This window comes from Chiloscyllium plagiosum, chromosome 2 (genome assembly GCF_004010195.1).
Source record: "Chiloscyllium plagiosum isolate BGI_BamShark_2017 chromosome 2, ASM401019v2, whole genome shotgun sequence".
Classification (NCBI taxonomy): Eukaryota; Metazoa; Chordata; class Chondrichthyes; order Orectolobiformes; family Hemiscylliidae; genus Chiloscyllium; species Chiloscyllium plagiosum.
Window position 1 is genome coordinate 36914796 of NC_057711.1, and position 24136 is coordinate 36938931.

Genomic DNA, 24136 nt, shown 5'->3' on the forward strand with positions numbered 1-24136 from the left:
ACTTGGCTTGTATACCCTTGAGTTTAGAAGACTGAGGGGATCTGATTGAGACGTATAAGATTATTAAAGGATTGGACACTCTGGAGGCAGGAAACATGTTTCCGCTGATGGGTGAGTACCGAACCTGAGGACACAGCTTAAAAATACGGGGTAGACCGTTTAGGACAGAGATGAGGAGAAACTTGTTCACCCAGAGAGTGGTGGCTGTGTGGAATGCTCTTCCCCAGAGGGCAGTGGAGGCCCAGTCTCTGGAAAAGAGTTGGATAGAGCTCTCAAGGATAGTGGAATCAAGGGTTATGGAGATAAGGCAGGAACAGGATACTGATTGAGGATGATCAGCCATGATCATAATGAATGGTGGTGCAGGCTCGAAGGGCAGAATGGCCTACTCCTGCACCTGTTGTCTATTGTCTAAATATGAGGTATTGCATTTTGGTAGAATAAAGGCAGGACTTATAGAAATAATGGTAGGGTCCTGGGTAGTGTTGCAGTATAGAGAGATCATGGGGTTCAAGCACATTATTCTTTGAAATTTGCACCACAGGTCGACAGGGTGGTTAAGGCGGCGTTTAGTTCAGATCATTGAGTATAGCAATTGGGTCGTCATGTTGAGGTTGTACAGGATGTTGGTGAGGCCTCTTCTGGAGTACTATGTGCAGTTCTGGTTGCTCTGCAATAGGAAGGATGTTATTAAATTGGAGAGGGTTCAGAAAAAATTTACCAGGATGTTGCTGGGAATGGAGGGTTTGAGTTATAAAAATAGACTGGATAGGCTGGGATGTTTCCACTGGAGTGTAGGAGTTTGAGAGGTGACCTTACAGAGTTTTATTAAATTATGAGGTACATAGATAAGGTGAATAGCAAGGGTATTTTCCCTAGGATGGGGGAGTTCAAAACTAGGAGGCACATATTTAAGGTGAGATAGAAAGTTTTAAAAAGGACATGAGGGGCAACATTTTTACACAAGTGATTTATGTGTGAAATAACTGCAAAAGGAAGTGGTGGATGCAGGTTCAGCTACATTTAAAATGAAACTAACAGCATGGAAATGGCTGTCTCTGGGTACTGTGATCCCGAATCATGTTTCACAGTATATTCCCTACATGTTTGTAGGCTAAATTGAAAGTGTCAGTTCTTGGTCTTCCCGTGTACTCACTCCTTATGAACTTACTTTTAATTTGCTAGCTATTTAAACTATGGGGCAATAGGTGGGAGACTAGTTAGAATAATTCTCAAATGAATTTGGATAACAATTAAAATTTAACTAGTAAATTGTCAGAATTGAAAATTCAGCAAACACCTTAATTTACATGAGGCTGTGTAAGCACATGAGTTTTTCATAATTAATACTCCTGAAAAGATACTGGGCATAGGAGGGATTAGGCGTTTTCCTTCAGACTTTTGCAGGTATTCATACACAAGACTCAAGACACAGTCGAAAAGACATTTGGATAAGTACATGAATAGGAAAGGTTTGAAGGAATAATGGCCAAACGCAGGCAAGTGGGACTAGTTTAGTTTGGGAACATGGTCAGCATGGACTATTGGACTGAAGGGTCTGCTTCCATGCTATGTGACTCTATAACTCTTTCTTGAAAGCAGTCAATGTGTTGGCGTCAACTATTTTCTTTCGCAGAGAATCTGGGTTTCTCCTCATCTCAATCCTCAATGGCCTATCCTATATCCTTAGATTGTGACCCCTGGTTGTGGACTCCCTCAGAAATCAGTACCATCCTTCCTGCATTTGTGCAGATGTGTGAACTATGAGTAGGAATAGATGATTATTTTAATCACATATTGCATTAGAATGTTTTTCAAAGAATCACAGAACGGTTATAGGAGGAGGCCATTTAGACCGTCATGACTGTGCTGATCCTGGGAAAAGCAGTTTAACTGGCACCACTCCCAGCTTTTTCCTTGTGGCCCTGCATGTTTTTCCTCTTCAATAATCCAATTGCCTTTTGAAAGTCTCAACTTACCCTGCCTCATCATAATATGAGGCAGTGTATTTCAGAATTTCAGTATTTGCTGAGAGAAAATGTTTTCCCTCATGTCACCATTCCTTCATTTGCCAACTACTTTAAGTCAGTCCCCTATGGTCTCAATACTTACTCTAAAGGGAAGTTCCTCTCCATCTACTCTGTTCATTTCCTTTATTTTTGAATAACTATTAAATCTCCTCTCAACCCTCTCTTCTCCAAGGAGAATAGACTCAACAACTTCAGTCTTTCTAAGTCAGTCAAGTTCCTCAATCCCAAAACCATTTACATGAAACTTCTCAGCACATTCCTCCTGAAGTGTGATATCCAGCACCAGACACAAGGCTTCAACTGAGGCTGTATACTTCTGTTGAGATCAAATCCGCATTTTATAGATACCTGGTTGAATGTAACTTCCTTGATTCTTATATTCTATGCCCTGACTGAGGCAGGTTAATATATTGTATACATTATTAGCTGCGCTCTCAAGCTGCCCTGCCACTTTCAATGAGGTATGCATATCCACACCCAGGATCCTTTGTCTCTATGGCTCCTTTAAAACTGTATCTTTTGTTTTACATTGCCTCTATGGTTTTCATATCAAAATAAATCACTTCACTCTTCTCTGTATTAAATTTTACATGCCACTTCTCTGCCCATTCCTCCAACTATCCCTTTGAAGTGCCTTACTATCCATTTTTATTATTCACAATTTCCCAAGTTTTGTATTGTCTAGAAATTTGTGTCCTTTTCATCCTTTTTACATTCAACTTAAATTGGTTCTCGATCTTCAGCCAAAGGGAACAGCTTATTCCAAACAGATCATCTTGAATCCTTCCTAATCTCACATTCCAGCACTCTGTCCACAGATCTGCAAGTTACTGCACACCCATATACCTAGGTCTCTTTTAAATGAATCGTGGGTTTCTAACCCCATTACTCTTTCAGGCAGAGGGTTTCAGGCCTCTGCTGCTCTTTTGGAGAAAACATTTTTCGTTGTTTCCCACTAATCTTTCGAACAATTAAATATATGCCCCGTTGTCATCGATCTCTCTGCTAAGGAAGATAGAATACAAAAGCAAGGAACCTTTATAAAGCACTGGGTTCAACCTTACTGTAGTGTTGTGTTCTAATTCTGGACATCACACTTTAAAACAGGATTCCAGTGATTCAAAGAAGGCTGCTTACAATAACTTTTCACGGGCAATTTGGGATGGAGAATAAATTCTGGCCTTGTCTGTGACGCCTACATTTCATAATAAATTTTAGAAATACTTAAAGAATCACTGCAGTAAAGTTCTGAAGGACGTACAGGAAACCAGCAGCAACAGTTCCTTGAATCCCACAAACATGCTGAATCTCTAAGTTGAAATCTGGATTTACATGTTCGGTAGCGATCACTATGAGGCTCTAGCAGAAGATGCAAAGTGCATGGATGATTTTTTAAAATGACAAAAATAAAGCAAGAACACTTTTGTAGAGTAGCAATAAAGAGTATTCTTCTTAAAAACATATTTTGTTTATCATGATTATGCAATTGCTTAAAAACAACTATATACATAGTCCCATTACTTTTTAGTTACATCACATTGTAAACTTTTGCTATAAGTTGTGTCTTACAATCTTATTCTCCACGACCACCTGGTGAAGGAGCAGTACTCCGAAAACTAGTGCTTCCAAATAAACCTGTTGGACTATGACCTGTCATAGAGATGTACAGCACAGAAACAGGCCCTTCGGTTCAACTCGTCCATGCCGACCAGATATCCCAACCCAATCTAGTCCCACCTGCCTGCACCCGGCTCATATCCCTCCAAACCCTTCCTATACATATACCCATCCAAATGCCTTTTAAATGTTGCAATTGTACAGCATCCATCACTTCCTCTGGCAGCTCATTCCATACACGTACCAGCCTCTGCATGAAAAGGTTGCCCCTTGGGTATCTTTTACAGAGCAAACTCGATTATCCGAATACCAATTATCCCAAAATCGGATTATCCAAAGGAGATCTCGAGGTCCCAATGGAAACATTACATCAAAGATGTGTTTCCAACAGTGATCGAGTCTTTTGTTTACAGTGATTAAACAGGCACCATCTCCAAATGACTGTCTACCTGCCCTCTCTCTCTCTCCCACACTTTCCCTGGAGTTCTACAGAGGGGTGTACCCTAACCCCACCCCCTTCCCCAGATAATCTCGCCAATATTGTCCTGTACAGGGCAGAGGTGGAACCTGTCAAAACGTTGCAGTAAAAGGTTGTGTGTGTGGCTGTGTCTGTGTGTGCGCTATTTGGAGACTTACCCCATAAAGGCTACTGCAACAGCTGCAACAGCAGCAGCAGCCTTGTTGTTGGTGTATAGTCCAGCTTCCCCGGAGAGGGGGCGATTGTGTACTGGTGCTAGTCTCCTGAACAGGGAGCAGACTTTAAAAGCTCCGAGCCCCAGAGAAAAGGCATCTGATCAATTAACCAAATAACCGATTATCCGAATGAAATAGTGCCCGCCCATCACGTTCGGATAATCGAGGTTCCCCTGTATATCTTTCCCCTCTCACCCTAAACCTACGCCCTCAAGTTCTGAACTCCCCCACCCCAGGGAAAAGACTTTGTCTATGCCAATTCCTTTTCAATTTTATCACTTGCAAAAATGTGTAGAGGAATAAATATTATGGTTATTAATTATGTATAAAGCAGTCGAATTGTCTATCCTCCCCTAAATAAGATACAACTCATTAGCTCACAGAAGCCTGTTATTTATATGTGTCATAGCAGTAAAGGCAATATATTGTAAGGAAGAATGTCTATGAGCTGAAGCATAAAAGAAAGTATTGGACTGGTCAAAATTTATAGCTGTTGCTATACTAATACCAAATAAATTATAATGCCTGGAATATTTATCCAACTCTTCTTCAAAGTGTGCCATTCATGTAAATTTCAACATCACTGATTTTAAAGTTTGGATTCTTAAATTTGAAATTACGGCACATGGGTTTTCTAGGTACCTGATTGGGTTTACTATTAACTTGTTAGCATTTCTTCAGCCACAGTGACTTCTTTTAAAATGCATGAGTGTATGTGAGCAATGGGTTTTGTTTACTTTGGGAGACTTTTATGTGTGAACAAAAGAAGCAGTTGTGCATTAGACTTTCAGTTTAGAAAATCAGGTATAATTTTTGTTTCTTTTGATTAAGGAAATACCCGTAAATTGAAAAAAATACCCTTCAAAAGCATCACTTGGTTCTCATTACTTCCATGAAGGTTGTTTTAAAGGTCAAAAAGTCATTCTGGAATACTCACCTAAGTGAATCAGTTCTAAGACAATATATAACTACAGTAAAGTGGTGGTGGATCACTATAGTATAATACAGAAGATAATGATGCATTTGAGTTGATGACAGGTAGAATAAACAGAATTAAGCAATTAGTTTTGTCGTGACTTCATTTCAGAAATAAATATGAGTTTAGTTCAAAAAGGAAAGGGTTTTCTCTTAGTTGGATTCTTTTCAATTCAGTTAAATTCAGGTGAACAAGTCACCTTCACTACTTCTGTTTTCTAATATGGGGAGCATTCAAGGAAATTATTAGAGATAGAAATCTTCATGTTGTTAAAACTGATAAAGTTTAGGCCATTAATACTATGTAATTGTAAAATTGTCTTCACAGCTCAAAAAGAAACTCGAAAGTGTTAATCAAGTAGAAAATTAATGAATTGAAATAACAGTGATATTTCTCTGGGATTGAGTCACTGTTAAGGGATAGTGGTGAGAAACAGGTTGAAGCTTTATTTCCATGTTTGTATTTGATGTTCTCTCTAAGCTGCGCGGCCGCTCAGAGGGTCCATGCAAAATGCATGCAGATGCACTGATTTCTGCTTCCAGAAGCCATTGCCACCAAAGACTTCAGAGCTCCATGCAGGGGCAGGAAAAATTGGAGGGAATGTAATTTGTATTAAGGTATTTCTAACTGGAAATATATTTTGCCAATATAGCTTTTATTTCTTTTGTGTTCTGTACTACTATTGAATAGGACAATAACATTTTAGAAATGCATCTACACAAAATGTAGCTGCTTGAAAACTGTTTAGCATTTAAAATCTCTAGTCTATGGTCATCAATGTGTAAATCAAGGCTCTGTTTGCTCAGCTACTCAATGAGCTATTTACTGGGTACGTTATTGAAGTTCTTATTTATGAGTTTTTCTCATGATGTGAACTCAAATGGTTATTTCTGTTCCTGTAGCGTAGATGCAACATTTTATCAAAGTGGTATAGTTCCCTAAAGAATGAGCTGATTTTACTGCCAAACACTGTCCATAATTATATTTGTGCCTTGCACAATTTACTTACAACTGAATCAGCATCTGGAGATTCCCTATGGAAGGAACAAAAAAAACAAATGTAACCGCTCAAAATATTTCAATCAGAAACAAAAGTAGTATTTAAAATGAACTGGCCGACATTTGCAATTTTGTGTTAAGAAGGATTACTCATACTTTATCTGTACTATTATATAAAATACATTTCATACATCAAAGAATTATATTCTAAAATATTTCAAGACAGGCATAAAAGGAACTGGACTTAAATCTGTAGATGTTACAATAATTGGAAGACTGCACTGAGAAAGACAAGAAAACAAACAAACAAATTTAAATTGATTATGCAGGACTTTCATCGACATGGTGCAAAAGCTATTGTTTAACAAGAAATATTCCATTTAGCAGCTGTGAGTGCCTAAAACTATCAGTGAAAATTCATCAAACCCAAGACCCAATTATTGCTTCAGATTCACTTCCAGATATCATCCTATTTTATTGTTCTTATTACTTTATTTATATGGCATTGTATGCCATGTACATTATGGTATGGCTATTAAGTATATGCAACATTAGAAAAGGCCCACAATATCCATCATTTTAGCAGATGACTGAATAAATCTTAAGGAAAAAGATTATGTAATGTCAAGCTTGGGTAAAAATGTTAAGAGTATCAAAGGGAAGAAAGACTGAGCAAGTAAGAAGTTCCAGAGCTTAGCAGACATTTTCCTATCATCTCTCTTCTACAACAGACCTGGATCTGTTTAGAGTCCTTACAAGACAAAGTTTGAATGCCAGCTGTATTAGAATCTGTTCTCAATCATTCAAGTCATATCTACAGTGACTTTCACTTTCTATCACAAAACCAATGGCAACAAAACAAATTTTTATAGATTTACTAAGGTGAATAGGTCAAGGAGACCCAAGTTTAAAACTGGCTCTTTCCAAGTTAGCTTAGCAAATTTACCTTTGCCAGGCCAAACTCTCATGCCAGAAGATGTGGAAATTTCAGGGAACAATGGCAACAGAAAAGGGACTCTAATTAACATCACAAGAGACAAAATTCCAGAAAATCCTTCCTTTGTAGAAGCTTAAAGTGGTGAAAAACAATAATACCACAGAATGCATGATCTTTAGCTAAAAAGAAACTTTTAAAGTATGATAGCAATACAACATTCTTATGAACACTGCATAACCTCAAGAACCTTCTGAACATTTGACTGTACCATTAAAATAAAACTCACATTGAATCTGCATCTTTTTCTTTTTTTATCCGTCCTGGTATCCCAAAAGGTTTTCTTTTTGACTTTTTCACCCCTGCAATACAAAAGTACTGGTTAACAAATCAATAATTTCAATTAAAATGACATCCAATATTGCAAAAAGAAATATACTTCTTTAAATATCTGAAAATATAGTTAAGCCTCCAAAACCAAATTTTCTCAACAGTTAACATTTTGGTTGAGTGACCCTTCCTTAGTTCTGATTTCTCTCCACAGATGCTGCCAGACCTGCTAAACCTTTCCAGCAATTTCTATTTTTGTCTCTGATTTACAGTGTCTGCAGTTCTTTCGGTTTTCATTTTGCTCAATAATTATTAAACAATTATTTAATGGTTTCCCTGAATTACATAAGCATTTTAAAACTGTTCACTATCCCCATTAGAGAATAATTTCTCATGTCTCAAATGCAAAGAGTTTTTTCTTATGTTGCTGTAGTCACGTCTGTGGTAGTTCTCTTCTTGGTGGATTGTCTGAGAATGAAGCCGAAAAGTGAATGGAGCCGAAAAGAGAATGAAGAAGGCGAGAGCTAGCACATGAGTACATGTGTGAAATGAAGGGGAAGGGGAACAAGAGAAGGAAGAATTGCAACTTTTTTCTTGCGGGTGTGGCGGGCAAGGTAGTATGGGGAGAAAACAGAAAAAGAATAAACATGGGCAGGGAAGGGGGAAAAGGAAGTCAACCTTCAGTGGTAAGAAAAGGAAAAAATGGTGAATGAAGAGGAAGTACATGATGCAGGCTGTTAGACAGATCTGCAAAGAGTTAAAAAGAAAAAGGAGAATGAACAAGACTTTTTACGTAAAACCACCCTTCATTCTGTGTTCATTGGCAGGAATTGTCTCTTTCTTCCCTACCATTTTATTTCCCTTCTTTCTACTTGGTTTTCCACTTTGATATTAGGATTGAAAGACTTTGTGGAGGACATGTACAGAGTGTGAAACTCTCGTGAGCAGAAATTAAAGAGACAGGCAATTAAATATGCTGTATGCAGCATGCTATGTGGAAATCAATTAAGAAAAAGGATTGTAGAAATAAGAGCAAATAAAACTTATTCTTGGCTGTAGAGGTTTAGGAAGAAATCAGTACTCTGATGAGTGAGATGAACTGTCGCTGTTAGGATCTTGAAAGACAATGTGGGAAACATCAAATGCTATAATATCTCATAAACAAAACTACCGAATCATATATATTTATTAGCAGCTGAAAATTTACCTTCTAGAGCATTGGTTACATTACATTCTTCAAATTCAACAGGACCTAAAGCAAGAAAACAAATCATGAAGCTTCAAATTGAGTTTCCTTCACAATTCATCATAGTTTTGAAAACATAAAGTTTCAATTTAGCAGTCAAAATATTGCTTAATTTTTTGTGTGGCAAGATAAATATGTGTATGTGTAAAATGCACTATCAAAGAAATCGGATAATCTTTTATGAAATTATACAGCTGAACGTCTTGTGCTTTGCTTCCAGAATATATTCCATCAGCACAAAGCAACAAATAAAGCAAGACTAATGACACCTGGTTTCCATTCCTTTGTGTTGCCCTCTGATTTCTCTCAAAAGAAATATTCAAACTCATTCTTTTCAGGTAGGAATTATGCAAGGCAACATCTGTCTTGTTTTTCTGCTCCCATCATCAGGCAGCAATACACCTGAGCACCCAGAGTAGACACTACATTTTTCAACTAGCTTCCTTCAAAACAGCAAATGACTTAGGACAATCTTAAAGGCAGCAGATATACCGACTGATGCTTCTGTACAGAAGTCAGAACATCCTAATGATTAATCACTTAAAATAAGTTTCTCAAGTGTGTAACAACAGGTAGATTTCTGCTAGTTAACAAACTCAAAGTCAGAGGCCTGCATGCCTACTAGGTATAACTTAATTTCCTGAACGCACAAATAGGAACACTAATTACACCAAGGCCAGGAAAAAGTGTAGACATCAGCCAAACTTTGTAGCATGAAGCTTAATTCAATCTGATACAAAACAATTACACATATAATTTGACTTTACTGCTACTTTAATGTCAGATTCTTTAAAATTAATTCAACAATATGCTAATCTTGCCAAGAATAATTAAAGCGCCTTGTTTTGTAATTGCAATCCATGAGTTGACAAGTAATCAGTTCAGAGGTAAATAAAATGAAAAATAAAAGCTCCCTCATCTACCTAGGAGATGAAAAGTCCATTTCACATTAAATTTTACTTCCCAGTGGACTGTCGGATTTTTGGAAAGGGGTTGCATCAGATAAATTTGAAAAACACTTGCAAAAGGACCTGGGGCAGAATTTAACAGTCATCTGCCAGTATGTATGTGTGCACTGGGGTGGAGACAAAAGTTCCCCAATGCCTTCCAAATGCTCTTCCTCAATCTGCACTTTCACACCATGTGGCCTGTGAAGGTATACCTTGCTTCAGTTCCATATAACCCTTAAGTAACCAATTACTGATTACTTGACGGCAACTTCCAACCAGTTTAATTCTGATGCCAATCAGAAGAGTTAGTGCTTTGGAGGAAGGAATGGAATGAAGTCCAGCGGTTTATCCTTCTCGAGTCCCTGTTTGGGAATGATGGGATCCCTTTCTGTACCAGAGGTTTGTATCCCTTGTGTGCTCCCTCCCACCTGACTGCTTCATGACAACACTCCTCTCCCCATTGTAAGGCTTCATCTTCCCATCCTAGCATAACACCCCATCACACTTAGTTGGCCCTGGATCTTGTGACAGAAGCTCGGGTTGCCTTGCTATCCCAGTTTTAGCCAATGCTGCCCATGAGGATGCTTGGACTGAGGCAGGTCAGGTACAGGAGTCCCGTTTGCAGGCAAATTAGCACTACCCAGAAGCCCCTCCAGCTAAAAGATCCCGACTTTGGATAGCCAAGACTTTTAGTATGATATTTCTGAAACAACAGGGTACAAAATGCACTTATGCTCCAAGTGTAGAAAATAATCAAACATACCCAGAGAAAGAATAAAATAAATTTTGAAGAGTAATTTAAAAAAATTTATTCATGGGGTGTAGGTGTCACTGGCTAGGCCATTTCTTGCCTATCCCTAATTGTCCAGAGTACAGTTAAGTGTCAGCCATATTCCTCCACTAATGGACATTAGCAAAGCAGATCGATTTTTTGAAAATTGATAGTGGTTACATAGTCACTATTGGGCTAACCTTTTATTCTAAATTTTCTATTGAATTCAAATTCTACCATCTGCTGTGGTGGGATTCAAAGCAATGATTCCCAGAATACTAACCTGGAGTTTTGGATTACTAGCCCAGTGACTCTACTACTACTGCCATTGTCTCTACTCAGATAAAATCATAAAGATAGTTTTAGAAAATACATATGATTGGTAGATATAGGTTTTATTTAATTTAGTCAAGGAATGCCATCCGACAAACCTTCACAAACCATGCAATTAGTCATATATAATTAAATATCTAAATTAAATGTAGATTAAAGTGGGATTAGAGATCATTCGTTCCTTTCAAATGTCAAGGCATTTTCAGGAGATTCAAGATGACAGTCATCTGAGTAGATCTGCCTTGCTCAGCTCTGCACCCAGCCCAGGTGTAGTGATACTTTTTACTCTGCTGCCCCTCCCCCCACCCTACCTTTTTTCAGAGAAAATTTATGTTAAATGGTTGTGAAACCATTTAAATCCATTTGTATTGGAGCTTTGATTGTCTGAGTGAGACGGGCGGGGAGTTTGGATGGCTGGAAACAAGCAGTTATCCATAATTGTCAGTTGTCAGAGTGTCTCTCGATTATCCAGCAAATCACATCATAGTGCCGGTTAGCCGATAGCTGATTGAGTGCCGGTTATCAAACATCTCTCGATTATCTGGCAATGCATGCCATAATGCTGTTTAACTGATAACTGAATGCTAGGTTGCCTGGTGCCGTTTTTGCAGGGCCTTAGGATCTTGTTCGGATGGTCCGGGATTCGGATGGTTGATGTTCGGATAGTCAAGGTTCTACTGTAAATCCTTTTTGAGTGAGCTAGGATGACGAAAGGAAAGCATACCGGCCTTAACACACAGGACACTTGCTGAAGGCATCAGGCATGCTGAGAAAGAGGTACCTGCGCAGCAGACCGTCGCTGAAGACCTTGTAGCGATCCAAGGGATGATCAAGGAGTTGATGGAAGACAATCGCACTCGGTTAGAGCCAATATCAGTCATGCTACAAAAGCATGAGAAGGAGTTGGAAGGGTTCAGGAAATGAGTTGAAGAGGTTAAGCGGAGGACCGCGGCATCGGAAATAGAGTCCTCGGTGGGGCAGATCCAGGCCCTCATAAAACAGGTCCAGGCCTTGACTGACCAGATCGATGGGCTGGAAAATCGAGGTAAGAAGAAATATATCCGGGTCGTTGGGCTGCTTAGGGAGTGGAAAGTGGGCAGCTAGCAAGCTTTTTTTGAACACTGGCTGCCACAGTCTGTTGGCTGGAATACCGAGGCGGACCGGTTGAAGGTTGACAGAGTTCTGACAGAGTTCACCGGGTTGCAGGGTGCAGATCCGGTCTGGATTGGCATGCCCGCCCAGTCCTGGTATGATTTCAAAGCTATGGGGACAAGCAGAGAGTCCTGGAATCTTCTAGAAGGGTGGGGAAAGATCCACAGTCCCTGACTTACCAGGGAACTAAAATAATATTTTTCCAGGACTTTTCTGTGGCGGTGATCCGTAAAAGGAAATCATTTGATGAGGTCAAGAGAAAAGTAAGGGATCTTGTTTTCAATATTTGATGAGCTACCCAGTGGTGCTTCGTATTACTCACGGTGCGATTATTTGTCTTCTCAGAATAAGTGAAAAGTTTCTTGGACACTTTAAAATAATTCGGATGGATTTATAGACATGGGCAATAATGTCTGTTTTCTTTTCCTCTTGCTAGCTTTCTTGTAATGTTCTGAAGGAAGCTGTTGTTGGTGTGTTTTCTTTCTCTCTGATTAGGATTGGTGTTGGTATATAGTTGGGTGCGGGCAGAGTGCTCATTATTTTGTCTGTTTCCTTCTGTTGTTTGGGTCTGGGGTGTGACTTGAGCTGGAAAGGAGGATGGAGTTGTGTGTGGGAGGTGTAAGTGCCCTCTATGCTCAGGGTGTAGAGTCCCCCAGTAAGTGACTTTTGTGTTTTGTAGTTAGTTTTGTGTTCTGGTTTTCGCAAATAGACACCACGAGTCTTCTTTGGTATATGCCGTGTGCTGTAAGTCGAATGCTTTCCCTCGGCAGGTCAAAGGTGGTTGTAAAAGATCATGGCTAGCAGTGTTCTTAAATGGTGCACCTGGAATATTAGAGGGATCCATTCGCCAGTTAAAAGGAAGTGTTGTTGAGCCTTAAAAAGGAGAGGGTGAATGTTGCCCTGTTGCAGGAGACTCACCTTAATGACAAGGAACACTTGAAGTTACAGCAGGGAGTGTTTGATTGGGTGTTTTTCTCATCCTTTAACACTAAGAGCAGGGGGGTGGCCATACTTGTCTAGAAGAATCTTCCATTTAATTTAATAGATTGTGTTAAAGATGAATATGGCCGGTTTGTTATCCTTAAAGCTCTAACACATGGCGAGGAATTTGGTATTTTGAATGTCTATTGTCCTCCTGCCCAATCCCTTAAATTTTTGACTGATGAACTATCTGAACTGATGGCCTTTGCATCGCGGTATGTTATTATGGGGAAGCTTTAATGGATCCTGTGCTGGATAAAATGCCCAAAGGCCCCCCCAAAGCTTTCTCCACAATCTAACAGTTGGGTGACCTATGTGTGGAACTGGGGTTGGTAGACATTTGGAGACATTTTCATTCTATGGGCAGGGACTTTACGTTCTTTTCCAAACCTCATAAGTGCCATACAAAGACTGATATTTTCCTAACTCCCGGGGCTCATCTAGATTCGATTATATCTTGTTCAATTGGGAATATTGCCAGGTCTGATCATGCAGCAGTATATTTAGGGTCGGGATTAGGGCAATGCAATTAGCTCATAGTGCTGGTAAATGGATCCCTTCACCCTCAAGTTCGTTGGGAATTTGAAGAATTTTTGGCCACCAACTCTGCTACAGCTAGTAATCCATCCATTCTTTGGGAGACTGCTAAGGCCTATGCTAGAGGGATAATGATCTCACACTCAGCCAGTCAGAAGCGATCTAAGGGAGAGCAGCAGCATCTGCTCAATGCACAACTGAAGGCAGCTGAGACAGTATATTACACTACACCATCAGTGACTAAGTTGCAGCGGATCACAGCTCTTTGATCCGCCTTAAACTCCATGTTTATGCATACAGCCAAGAAGGAACTTTTCTTTGCGAAGCAAAGCTTATTTGAGCATGCTGATAGGTCAGGTAAATATTTGGCACACCTGGTTAGGAAGAAGATTGCCTCCCAATCTATTGCTTCTATTAGGGAAGGGAATAGGACTCTTACTTGTAATGCTAAAAAGATCAATGCGGCATTTCAGAGGTTCTGTTCTGAACTGTAACAGTCTGAATGTTGAGGATAGACAGGATAAAATGGAATCTTTTTTTAGGAACTCAGATCTTCTGGGAGTGTCTGCTGAGCAGGCGTCTCTCCTTAGTGCTCCATTAACAGCACCAAAGATACAGGAGACGGGTGAGGCAATTTTAAAGTGGAAAGGCACCCGGCCCTGATGGTCTTCCCAGAGATTTCTTCTCATTGGGAAATTCCTGATGGGAATTTGTAAACATACTGTCAGGACTGATGCTAGACATGTATAACTATTCTTATAGTTGTGAATGCCTCCTGCCATCCTTGAGAGAGGCTACTATCTCTCTTATCCTCAAGAAGGGGAAGGCCCTGGAGGATTGTGGTTCTTACAGACTATCTTGCTCTTAAATTCTGATTATAAAATTTTGTCTAAGGTTTTGGCTTTGAGGTTGGAAGGGGAATTGCCCTCTATTGTTAAAGAAGATCAGACAGGCTTTATAAAGGGTCGCCGATCCTCTAATAATATTAGGAGGTTGCTTAACATGATTCAAGTGTGCCAGCAGCGATCCGTTCAAGGGTCGGTGATCTCTTTGGATGTGGAGAAGGCATTTGATCGGGTGGAATGGCCATATCTGTTTTATATCTTGGAGCTTTTTGACCTGGGTGAAGTGTTTACTAGATGGGTAAGGGTCCTTTACGGTGATCCTCTGGTGGCGGTTCTCACCAATGGTATAAGGTCTGACAATTTTAACATTGGTGGGGCAGTCGGCAAGGCTGTCCCCTTTCACCTTCACTTTTCACATTGTTGATTGAGCTGTTGGTGGAGGCCATTCATGGGGACCCTAATCTAGCTGCCCCAAAGGTGGGGTCGAATGTGCATAAGATTACACTACATGTGGATAATGTTCTTATTTTTCTCTCAAACCCAGCAATCTCGGTGTCCTGTTTGATATAGTGTATTAATTCACTAATTAATTCATTTGGTTCTTTCTCAGGTTACAAGATCAATTTTTCAAATTGAGGGCCTTAGGGGAATGCCTGGCGTGAAAGGTGGGTTCCCCTTTAAGTGGGCAGAGGCAGACTTTCATTACTTGAGCCTCTCAGTAACCCCTAGCTTTGATGAGCTATTCAAGGCTAATTTTGTTCATTTGTTTGACAAGATTAAACAAGACCTTAAAAGATGTGGGGGCCCTTCCAATATCTCAGTTGGGTCGAGTCGCTCTTATCAAAATGAACATTCTTCCTCGCTTATTGTACCTTTTGTGGATCCTCCCTTTGCTCTTTCCTAGGCAAACATTTCAGAAATTGAATGGCTGGTTTAGTTCTTTTATTTGGCACTATAAGTGGCCCTTTATTAAGCTTGCCAAACTGCAACTGGCCCAGGGACTGGGGGGAGTGGACCTCCCGGACATTAGACGATATCAACTGAACTCTTTCCTATCTTTTTGTAAGTGACTGAGCCTGTGAGAACTTGGCATCAACATGGTTGGACACTGAGACCTCCCAGATGGAATGTCCTCTTATCAACCTGTTGTTTTTAGACAAAATGAGGACAGTTGTGAAACATTGCCGTAATCCAACAGTTACTAACACGGTCAAAGCATGGAGGGCAATGAGGCAGATGGAGGGTAATATGGTTAACACACCTTTTCTTACTCTCATAGTTGGCATGCTGGGTTTCCAGCCAGGGACAATGGATCCCAGATTTAACGGATTGGAAGTCTCTTATCTGGGTGATCTGTTTGAGGGTGAAACGTTGGTGTTGTTTGATCAAATAACTCCTAAGTATGGATTATCGAGTAGGGACCTTTTGCATTTCTGTCAGATTAGAGATTTTATCCGAAAGGAGATCACGCTCTTGACTGAGTGTTATAGATCTGATACGGAAAAGAGGTAAGAGCACTCTTTCAGTGAGTACTCTCTATCATTTGTTGGGGGGAGGTTCCTCGGATTACATTGAGTGTCTACATGAGGTCTGGGAGAGAGAGGGGTGAAGATCACTTCAGAAATGGGAGGACATTTGAAAGAATATGAAGAGGATTTCAATATGTAATAGGACCCATGTTATACCATTAAAGATTCTTCATAGGGCTTATCTGGCCCTAGATCGCCTTGCAAAATTTAAGGAGGGAGCATCTTCAATGTGCCCCAAATATAAGATAAATATGGGTACCCTCACTCATTGTCTGTGGTCCTGCCACAGACTTCGTGTGTACTGGAGCACTGTAGCAGGTGTAATAGAGGGGGTCTTGGGGACCAATGTCAAAGTCGACTCAGTCTCTTTACTCCTGGGTTTGCTGAATTTACCTCCCTTAGATGTACATGGGAAAAAGATTTTTAATATTCTCACATTTTGTGCGAGGAAGAACATTCTGATGTGCTGGGTGTCTGAGAATGCCGCAGGTCTGTCCAAGTAGCGCAAGTTAAATTATGGAACATATTCCTTTAGATGTTTTTACAAATATGGTGCACCAGAAAATGGACAACTTTTACAAGACATGGCAGCCCTTTTTGAATTACTTAAATGTTCGCCATTTTGATTAGGGTTTTTGTCTAGCCATGATGGTTTAGTCTGATAAACCTAATGCCATGGGAGAAAGAATTTCGAACAAATGCGGGTTTAATAATTGATGGTCTCAAAGGTTGAGAGTTAAGGTCTTGTTGTGCTGAGCGGCGTTACTTATTTACTTATTGATTTGCAATAGGTGTAGTTTTGATTTCTTTTGTAAAGCAGAACAGTAGTTGATTTATTGTTTATTGTGTTTTTGATGTTATGATGTTCTATTTTCATAAAAAAAATTTCAATCAAACTATTTTTTTAAAAAAGGCATTTTCAATTTTGAATGTCACCATTATTGATGCTTCCTTAGCCTCCAGCTGAATCACTTAAAGAGATAGAAACAAACATAAAATGCTCATCTGGAGCAATGCATCTAGTTCTGGGCATTGTACTTTAGAAATGATGTGAAGGATGCTGAAGAAATTTGTAACAATAGTTCCAGCAATGCAGAACTTCAGTTTCAGTGAAAGATTGTAAACGTTGGGACCATTCTACTTGGAGAAGGTTGAAAAGAGGTTTGATACAGGTATTCAAATTCATGAGAGGTCTGACCAGTGCAGATTGGGAGAAACTGATTGCACTCATTGAAGGATTGAGAATCAGAGGGCAAACATTTAAAGTAATTAGCAAATGATGCAATTATACATGAGGAAATCCCTTCCCATGCAATGAGTGATTAGGATTTGGAATGTACCTTCTGAGTGTGACAGTAGCAGATTTAACTGAGGCTTTCAAAAATAATTGGAACATTATATTAAAAGGAAAAACAAAATGCAGGGCAGGGGAGTGGCAATGAGTGAACAGTTTCTTTACAGAAAAGACACAATGGGCTGAATGGGTTTCTTTTCCATGCTGTAATCATTCTCTAATTCTATAGACTGCAGAATACCTATCTGGAAAATAGTAAAGAAAGGAATAAAACTAACCAGTTGAATCTTCCCCAAAATATTGTAGCACTCAAGGGTTTTTAAAAAACACTATTTTTGCTTTTATACAGTTTTCAAAACTATTGCACTATGTTAATGAGCTATGACATTTTTTTGCTTTAGCAACATCATTTTCTGGTATTATTAACAAGTATTTTTCAAATAAACCTTGATGATCTTAAACTTGAATAAGCAATAATTTCAAGAAGAACTGTACACATCAGTTGGAAATCTTACTTTTTTAATTAGGCGTGGGTTTGAAAAGTAAGAATGAAGGTCTTTGACTGTAAAACAAAGCTCTCGGTGAAAATACACCACTAGCTGTTTAACTAGAAATGTTCCTATTAGCTCCATCTTTGACTCAAATCATTTAGAGCTATTTATGCTGAAACTGTCTCAAATCCCAAAATTTGCTGCAGTGAGGGAACAACCAGAAGAAAAAAAATGCCAGTACTAAAAACGGGATTGTTCAAAAATGTAAACAGACAACAGACCAATTTTTATAATGAGATATGTTTTTGTGTCATGAAATCATGCATGAAAGGATAGTTTTTAAATTGCATATGCTTCAAATGTTGCTTGAAGCGACAAAGGCTTTGCGTGCCTGGCTTAGAGCCAGTTGACAACTCAGCTGGATGTGAGTGAACATTCTGACCCCCCCTTGCAGTGCATCACTTCTGAATTGTTTCCGCAGCAGAAAGTTTATTCAACCTCTCTCTTAAAAGCACTGAACCGACTATCATTCTGCTGTTTAATCATAGCAAAACATGTTATTTTTCTGACAGCACTGAAGCCAGAGTGCAATCCTAATGAACAGCTTGATACAAGAAGAATTTGAAATGTTTTAGTCTCAATTAATTCTGCTGTCAAAACAAATGGTAATCGTTGGTACTTAGATGTTGAGCTCGCTCACAAAGGTCAAGTTTTGTATACAGAAAACATATCCAAGCAATTTCTAATTTGTGTTTGATGCCTTTCATTTCTAAAAAAAATAGAAAATTGCAGCTTTTTAATAATATAATGAAATAGCTGGAAATCAACATGCACATATATTGCTAAAAAGCCTTTTTTACATTGGGACTCAGAAGCTATGTAAATTATTTATGTTATGTTAAGAAAGGTATTAGAAATATTTGAATTGATATATAAAACCAAAAACGTGATCAGAAAATATTTTTCAACAGAACCACACTTTTTTTTTAAAAATACACAGGTCTTTGCCAAGTGTAAAGTGACAGGTATTCTTATCTGTAAGAAATGATAACAATTCTGGACACCCTAATAAACAGTAACAATCATACACTTTTAGAATTGAATTTTTCATTTTTTTTTAATAAAACATTAAAAGATGTGACTAAATTAAGATTAAAATCTAAAAATAGAGTATTATAAAACAACTGTGAGCTAGTCTTGTGCCCATGATACATTTACAAATAAAAACCAGAAACTGCTAAAGAAATTCACAAACTCTGTAATGTTTTGAGTCCAATGACTCTTCTTCAGAACTATTCGCAGTGTAAATTAATAATCTAGACTCAAATGAAGGATGTTTGAATAGCAAGATCACAAATGGTACAAAAATTGTTGGTATAGTAAATAGCAAGGAAAGCCTTAGACTATAAGATTTAGACAGATTGGTTAGATGGGCAGAACAGTGGCAGATGGGAATTCAATCTTGAAAAGTGCAGTATGATACATTTGCGAGACTAACCAAGCAAGGGAATACATGTTGCATGTAAAATCCTAGGAAGTATAGAAGATCAGCGGGTCCTTGGTTTGCCGATCCATATACCCTTCATCTCAACTAGGGTGGTGCATAAGCAAGCATATGGAATGCTTGTCTTTATTGGTTGAGATATTGAACAAAACGCAGGCAAGTTATGATGGGGCTGTATAAGATATTAGGCCACAACTCAAGTATTCTGTGCAATTCTGGTCGCCACATTATCGGAAGGATGCAACTGCACTGGAGAATATGGAGAGGAGAGTCATCAGGATGTTGCCTCGGCTGGAATATTTCAGCTATGAAGAAAGACTAGGTAGGCTGGGATTGTTTTCTTTAGAGCACAGATAGGCTGGGGGAGTTCAAAACTAGGGGACATATTTTTAAGGTGAGAAGGGACAGATCTAAAAAGTACAAGGGGCAACTTCTTCTTTTAACAGAGATGTTTGTATGTGGAATGGACTGCCACAGGAAGTGGTGGATACAGGTACAGTTACAACACTTAAAAGATGTTTGAATAAAATCATGAATAGGAAAGGTTTGGAGGGAAATGGGCCAAGTGCAAGCAAGTGGGACTAGTTTAGTTTGGAAACATGGTCGGTGTGGACTGGTTGGACTAAATGGTCCAGAGAACATTTACTAGACTGATCTTTACAAAAAGGAGTTGATTAAGTTGGGCCAGTATATTAGTGTTTAGAAGACTGAAAGATAACCTCAATGAAACATGCCATATTCTTAGGGGACTTAGGTAGATTTATAAAGATGATTTCCCCTTTTGGGAGAGCCTGGGACCAGAGGGCATAATCTGAGTATAAGTGATCATCAATTTAAAACAGAGATGAGGATGAATCTAGTCTCTCAGAGGATAGTCGATCTGTGGAATTATTTACTGCAGAGCTGTACAGTTGGGTCATCAAGTATATTCAATCTGAAATAGACAGATTTTTAATCAGGAAATTAAGGGTTATAGGGAAAAGATAGGAAAGTGAAGTTGAGACTATCAGATCTCATTGAATGGCCAATTAGACTCACTGGGCTGAAAAGGTCTTCTGTTGCTCTTATATTTATGGCCCATTCTCTGTCTGGGAAGTATCTTTCCACTCCTTCACTGTCACCAGATCAAGATCTTAAAACTCCCTGCCGAACTGCATTGTGGTGCACCGACAGCTTAGAGACTAAAGCAGTTCAAGAACACATCACCTTCTGCAGCGCAGTTAAGGATGGCAACAAATTCTAGCCAAGTCAGTAATGCTCACTTCCCAAAAACAATTTTAAGAAAATATCTTTGATTTGGGAATGGTCCACAGCTTCCAAGTCAAGTCCTCCTTCAAGACTTTCACACAAAAATCAAACACAGCACTCCACTGTAGTGAGGATGGGAATGTTACACAGCCATAAGTACCACCTTTCAGGTGTGACATTAAATTGAGCCCCAATTATCTCGTTAGGTAAATGTAAAATGCCTCGTGGCACTATTTTGAAGAACAGTAGGCAGATGGTCCTCGGTGTACTTGTCCATGCTTATTTATCCCTCAGTCAACGTCACAAAAATAGATATTCTAGTCATTATCATAGTGATTTGTGTGTGACTTTGTTGTGTGCAAGTTTGGCTGCCACATTTGCTACACCACAATTTTTTGCATCACAATAATGATTATACTTTAAAAACACTACAATGGATTGGAGCACTTTGAGACGTCCAGTGTTCATGAAAAGTTCTACATGAGTAGAAATCTTTGTTTCTTTCACAACATACAGTTCAATTTTTACCATGTAACGGCATAAAGTCTGAAGGCATGATTTTCTGCACCGTATTTAAGGCCATATTGTTCTTCAAGAAATGATTTCATCAGCATTGCAGTCACTCAATTTTCACCATGTAACTGCATCGAGTCTATAGGCATGCCTGCATGATTTTCCGCAGCATTTTAAAGGCATTTTTATTCTATAGTTCAATGGACCATAAATGCAAATATTCCTTATGCTGGGCAGAATATAAGCACTTACTTTTAGTGAGACCACATCTGGAGTACAGCTAACAGTATGAAGAATTCGTCCTCTTCATTTAGAATGGATACAATAGAATTAGAAGCAGTTCAGGGAAGGCTGAAGGGGCTATCTAATAAGGAAACACTGTGCGGGTTGGGCAGGTATCCATTAGAACGCAGAAGAATGAGATGTGATCTTATTGAAACATATGGTATCTGAATGGGAAATGACCTGATGATGGCGAGATGATGTTTCTCTTGTGAGAGAAACTAAAACCAGGGAATACAGTTTAACAGTAAATGCTGATGGTGAAATCAGCACCGTAATACCAAGTACACAGTATCACAAATTATTCCACAGTTTTAATCTCAGTCAGGAAAAATTAACACACAAGCCAATATAGTATCTTACCAGGTCTTTCTTTGCCAGTGCCTTTTGTTTCAGCAAACTTTTGTATTAAGCTCTCAACTGTAGTGCTCTCCATGTTCTGTACTAACTCATCATGCACCTGAAAATAGATTTATTTTAATGAATAGATTTATTTAAATATTTGGAATTGACCTTGGTCATGTTTTTCTTTAGTTGTATTTGTTAAATGTTATCATTATCAAGGCGATTATTTATTCCTCCTTCCTCGAACAAGTGGTGGAGAGTCGTCTTCAACCACTGTAATCTGTGTAGTGTGGCTCTCCCATAGTGCTGTTGTGACTTGGACAAATTTGGTTGTGCCTGCCTTTGTCCTTCTGGGTTAACAGAGATTGGGGATTTTGGTAGTACTCATAAATAAGCCTTGGTTAGTTGTAATGGCATACCTTGTGAGCAGTAGTTAACTGGGGTTAAATAAGGTTGTGGATCAGTGTTCTCTCTAATTTTATTTTCCTTCTGCACAAGTCTCTGAGGTTTGTGCATGGTATGTACTTCTAGAATTGGAAGTCAATGCTGCAATCCATGGCAACACTCTAATTGCCAAGCGCAAAACTTGCTCAGCTTAGAGGAAATGTTGTCCAGGATGGCATGCTAATAAGGTGGACTGTTTTGCTATAACAGTGTTAAACTTCTTGACTGTTGGTAAAGCCACAACCATTCAGGCAAGTGGAGACTATTCTAGCACAGTTCTTGTCAATAGTGAGGATTTGAAGAACCAAGAGTAAATTACTTACCACAGAATACTAAACCCCTGACTTACTCTTGGAGCCATAACATTTGTGTATCTGGTCCAGTTGGGTTTCTGAACATTGGAGACTCCTCAGGATGCTAATGACTGGAGATTTTGTGATGATAGTATCACTGGATATCAAGTGGAAGTGGTTAAAATCACTCATGTTAGACAGAATTATTGCTTGACATTTGTGAGACCCATACTTTATCAATGTTCTTAGAAAGTCTTGCTGCAATGTCCAGAGATAAAGGCAACTGGCCTCAAATAATAGCAATTACTTTTTATTTGTACCAGGTATGACTCCCATCCAGCAGAAGGCTTTCCTACTAAATTCAATTTTACTAGAACCCTCTTTGTTGCTGCACTCGGTGAAATATTGCTTTGATGTCAAGGCACATTCACTTAATTTCTGGCATTCACCTCTTTTGTCCATGTTTGGACTAATGCTGTAATGAGGTGTAACGTCATATAGTCCTCATAGAACTCAAACTGTGCCTCAGGCAGGACCTTACTAGTGATTAAATCCTCCTTTTAGCTACTGACATTTTCCATCACTTTGCTATGAATGTGAGTTGGCTGGTGAATATAACAATTGCCCAGATGGAACTTGTCCCTTTGGTGGGAAGGGCATTCCTTGGAACTTCACGCATTGTTAAGTAGATGCCGGTGTTGTATCTGTAAAGGAAGAGCTTAGCTAGAGATGACACTAGTTCTGGAGCACATGTCTTCAGCACTAAGGTTTGTAATGTGCTTGCTGGCCATGATTTTTGCAACATTCAGTGTGGCCAAACATTCCAACATATAGATTGAATTGAATTAAAATTGGCATCTATGGTGCAAGGTATCTATGGAGAGGGTGAGATCATCCACTTGGCACTTTCAGCTGAATATAACTGAAGGTTTCAGCATCATCTTTTGTGTACATATTGGGCTCAACCACCTTCAATAATGGAAACTTTCCCAAAGCCAACCTCTTCTCTTAAATGTTTAATAATCCCACCATTCATGTTGGGATTTGGCAGGACTACAGAGCTTTGATCTAATCAATTGGCTGTGAACTCACTCATCTCTGTAGAATACTGCATCTATTGTTTAGCCTTTTTTTAAATACACTTGTTTACAGGATATAGGTTGAAATCTTCAAGGAGAAAGTGAGGTTTGCAGATGCTGGAGATCAGAACTGAAAATGTGTTGCTGGTAAAGCACAGCAGGTCAGGCAGCATCCAAGGAACAGGAGAATCGACGTTTCGGGCATAAGCCCTTCATTCCTGATGAAGGGCTTATGCCCGAAACGTCGATTTTCCTGTTCCTTGGATGCTGCCTGACCTGCTGTGCTTTACCAGCAACACATTTTCAGCTCAGTACAGGATGTAGGCCCCACTGGCTAGTGCAGCATTTATTGCCCATTCCTATTTATGCTGGAGAAGATGGCAAAATGGCAGTGAGATTCAGTTTGAACAACTGAGTTGGAAAAGATTATCGATAATGCAAGCTTTTGGAAAGCACACGTGACTGCCAGATATCCTCAAAAATAAAGTACAATGTTAAATAATTGCAATGTTGACTATATAGCTCTCATTGGACTAAATTATGATTAGAAGAGTGGCTTTGACAGCTTCCAATAACTAGAATATTAATTGCTCCATTAGCCTCCATTATATTACCTTACGGACTTGGTTGCCTTCCAATATTTGCTCACAACGTCAAAAGGATTCAGAAGCTAGCAGCAATACTGCATCTTGTACAGTTGCAGTTGCTACAATTTATAA

At 39.1% G+C, this 24136-nt stretch overlaps 1 protein-coding gene across 9 annotated transcripts in view; it reads right to left on the reverse strand.

The window, feature by feature from the left end:
- fcho2 (FCH and mu domain containing endocytic adaptor 2) overlaps positions 1-24136 on the reverse strand; it is a 208063-nt gene that overhangs the window by 105151 nt on the left and 78776 nt on the right. For all 9 annotated transcript variants that reach the window (XM_043707634.1, XM_043707669.1, XM_043707650.1 and 6 more), the window contains exons 8-11: positions 21620-21716; positions 8787-8831; positions 7539-7611; positions 6326-6350 (exon numbers count right to left, since the gene is read on the reverse strand). In XM_043707634.1, the coding sequence (XP_043563569.1) occupies positions 6326-6350; positions 7539-7611; positions 8787-8831; positions 21620-21716 (240 nt within the window). The remainder of the gene's footprint in view (positions 1-6325; positions 6351-7538; positions 7612-8786; positions 8832-21619; positions 21717-24136) is intronic.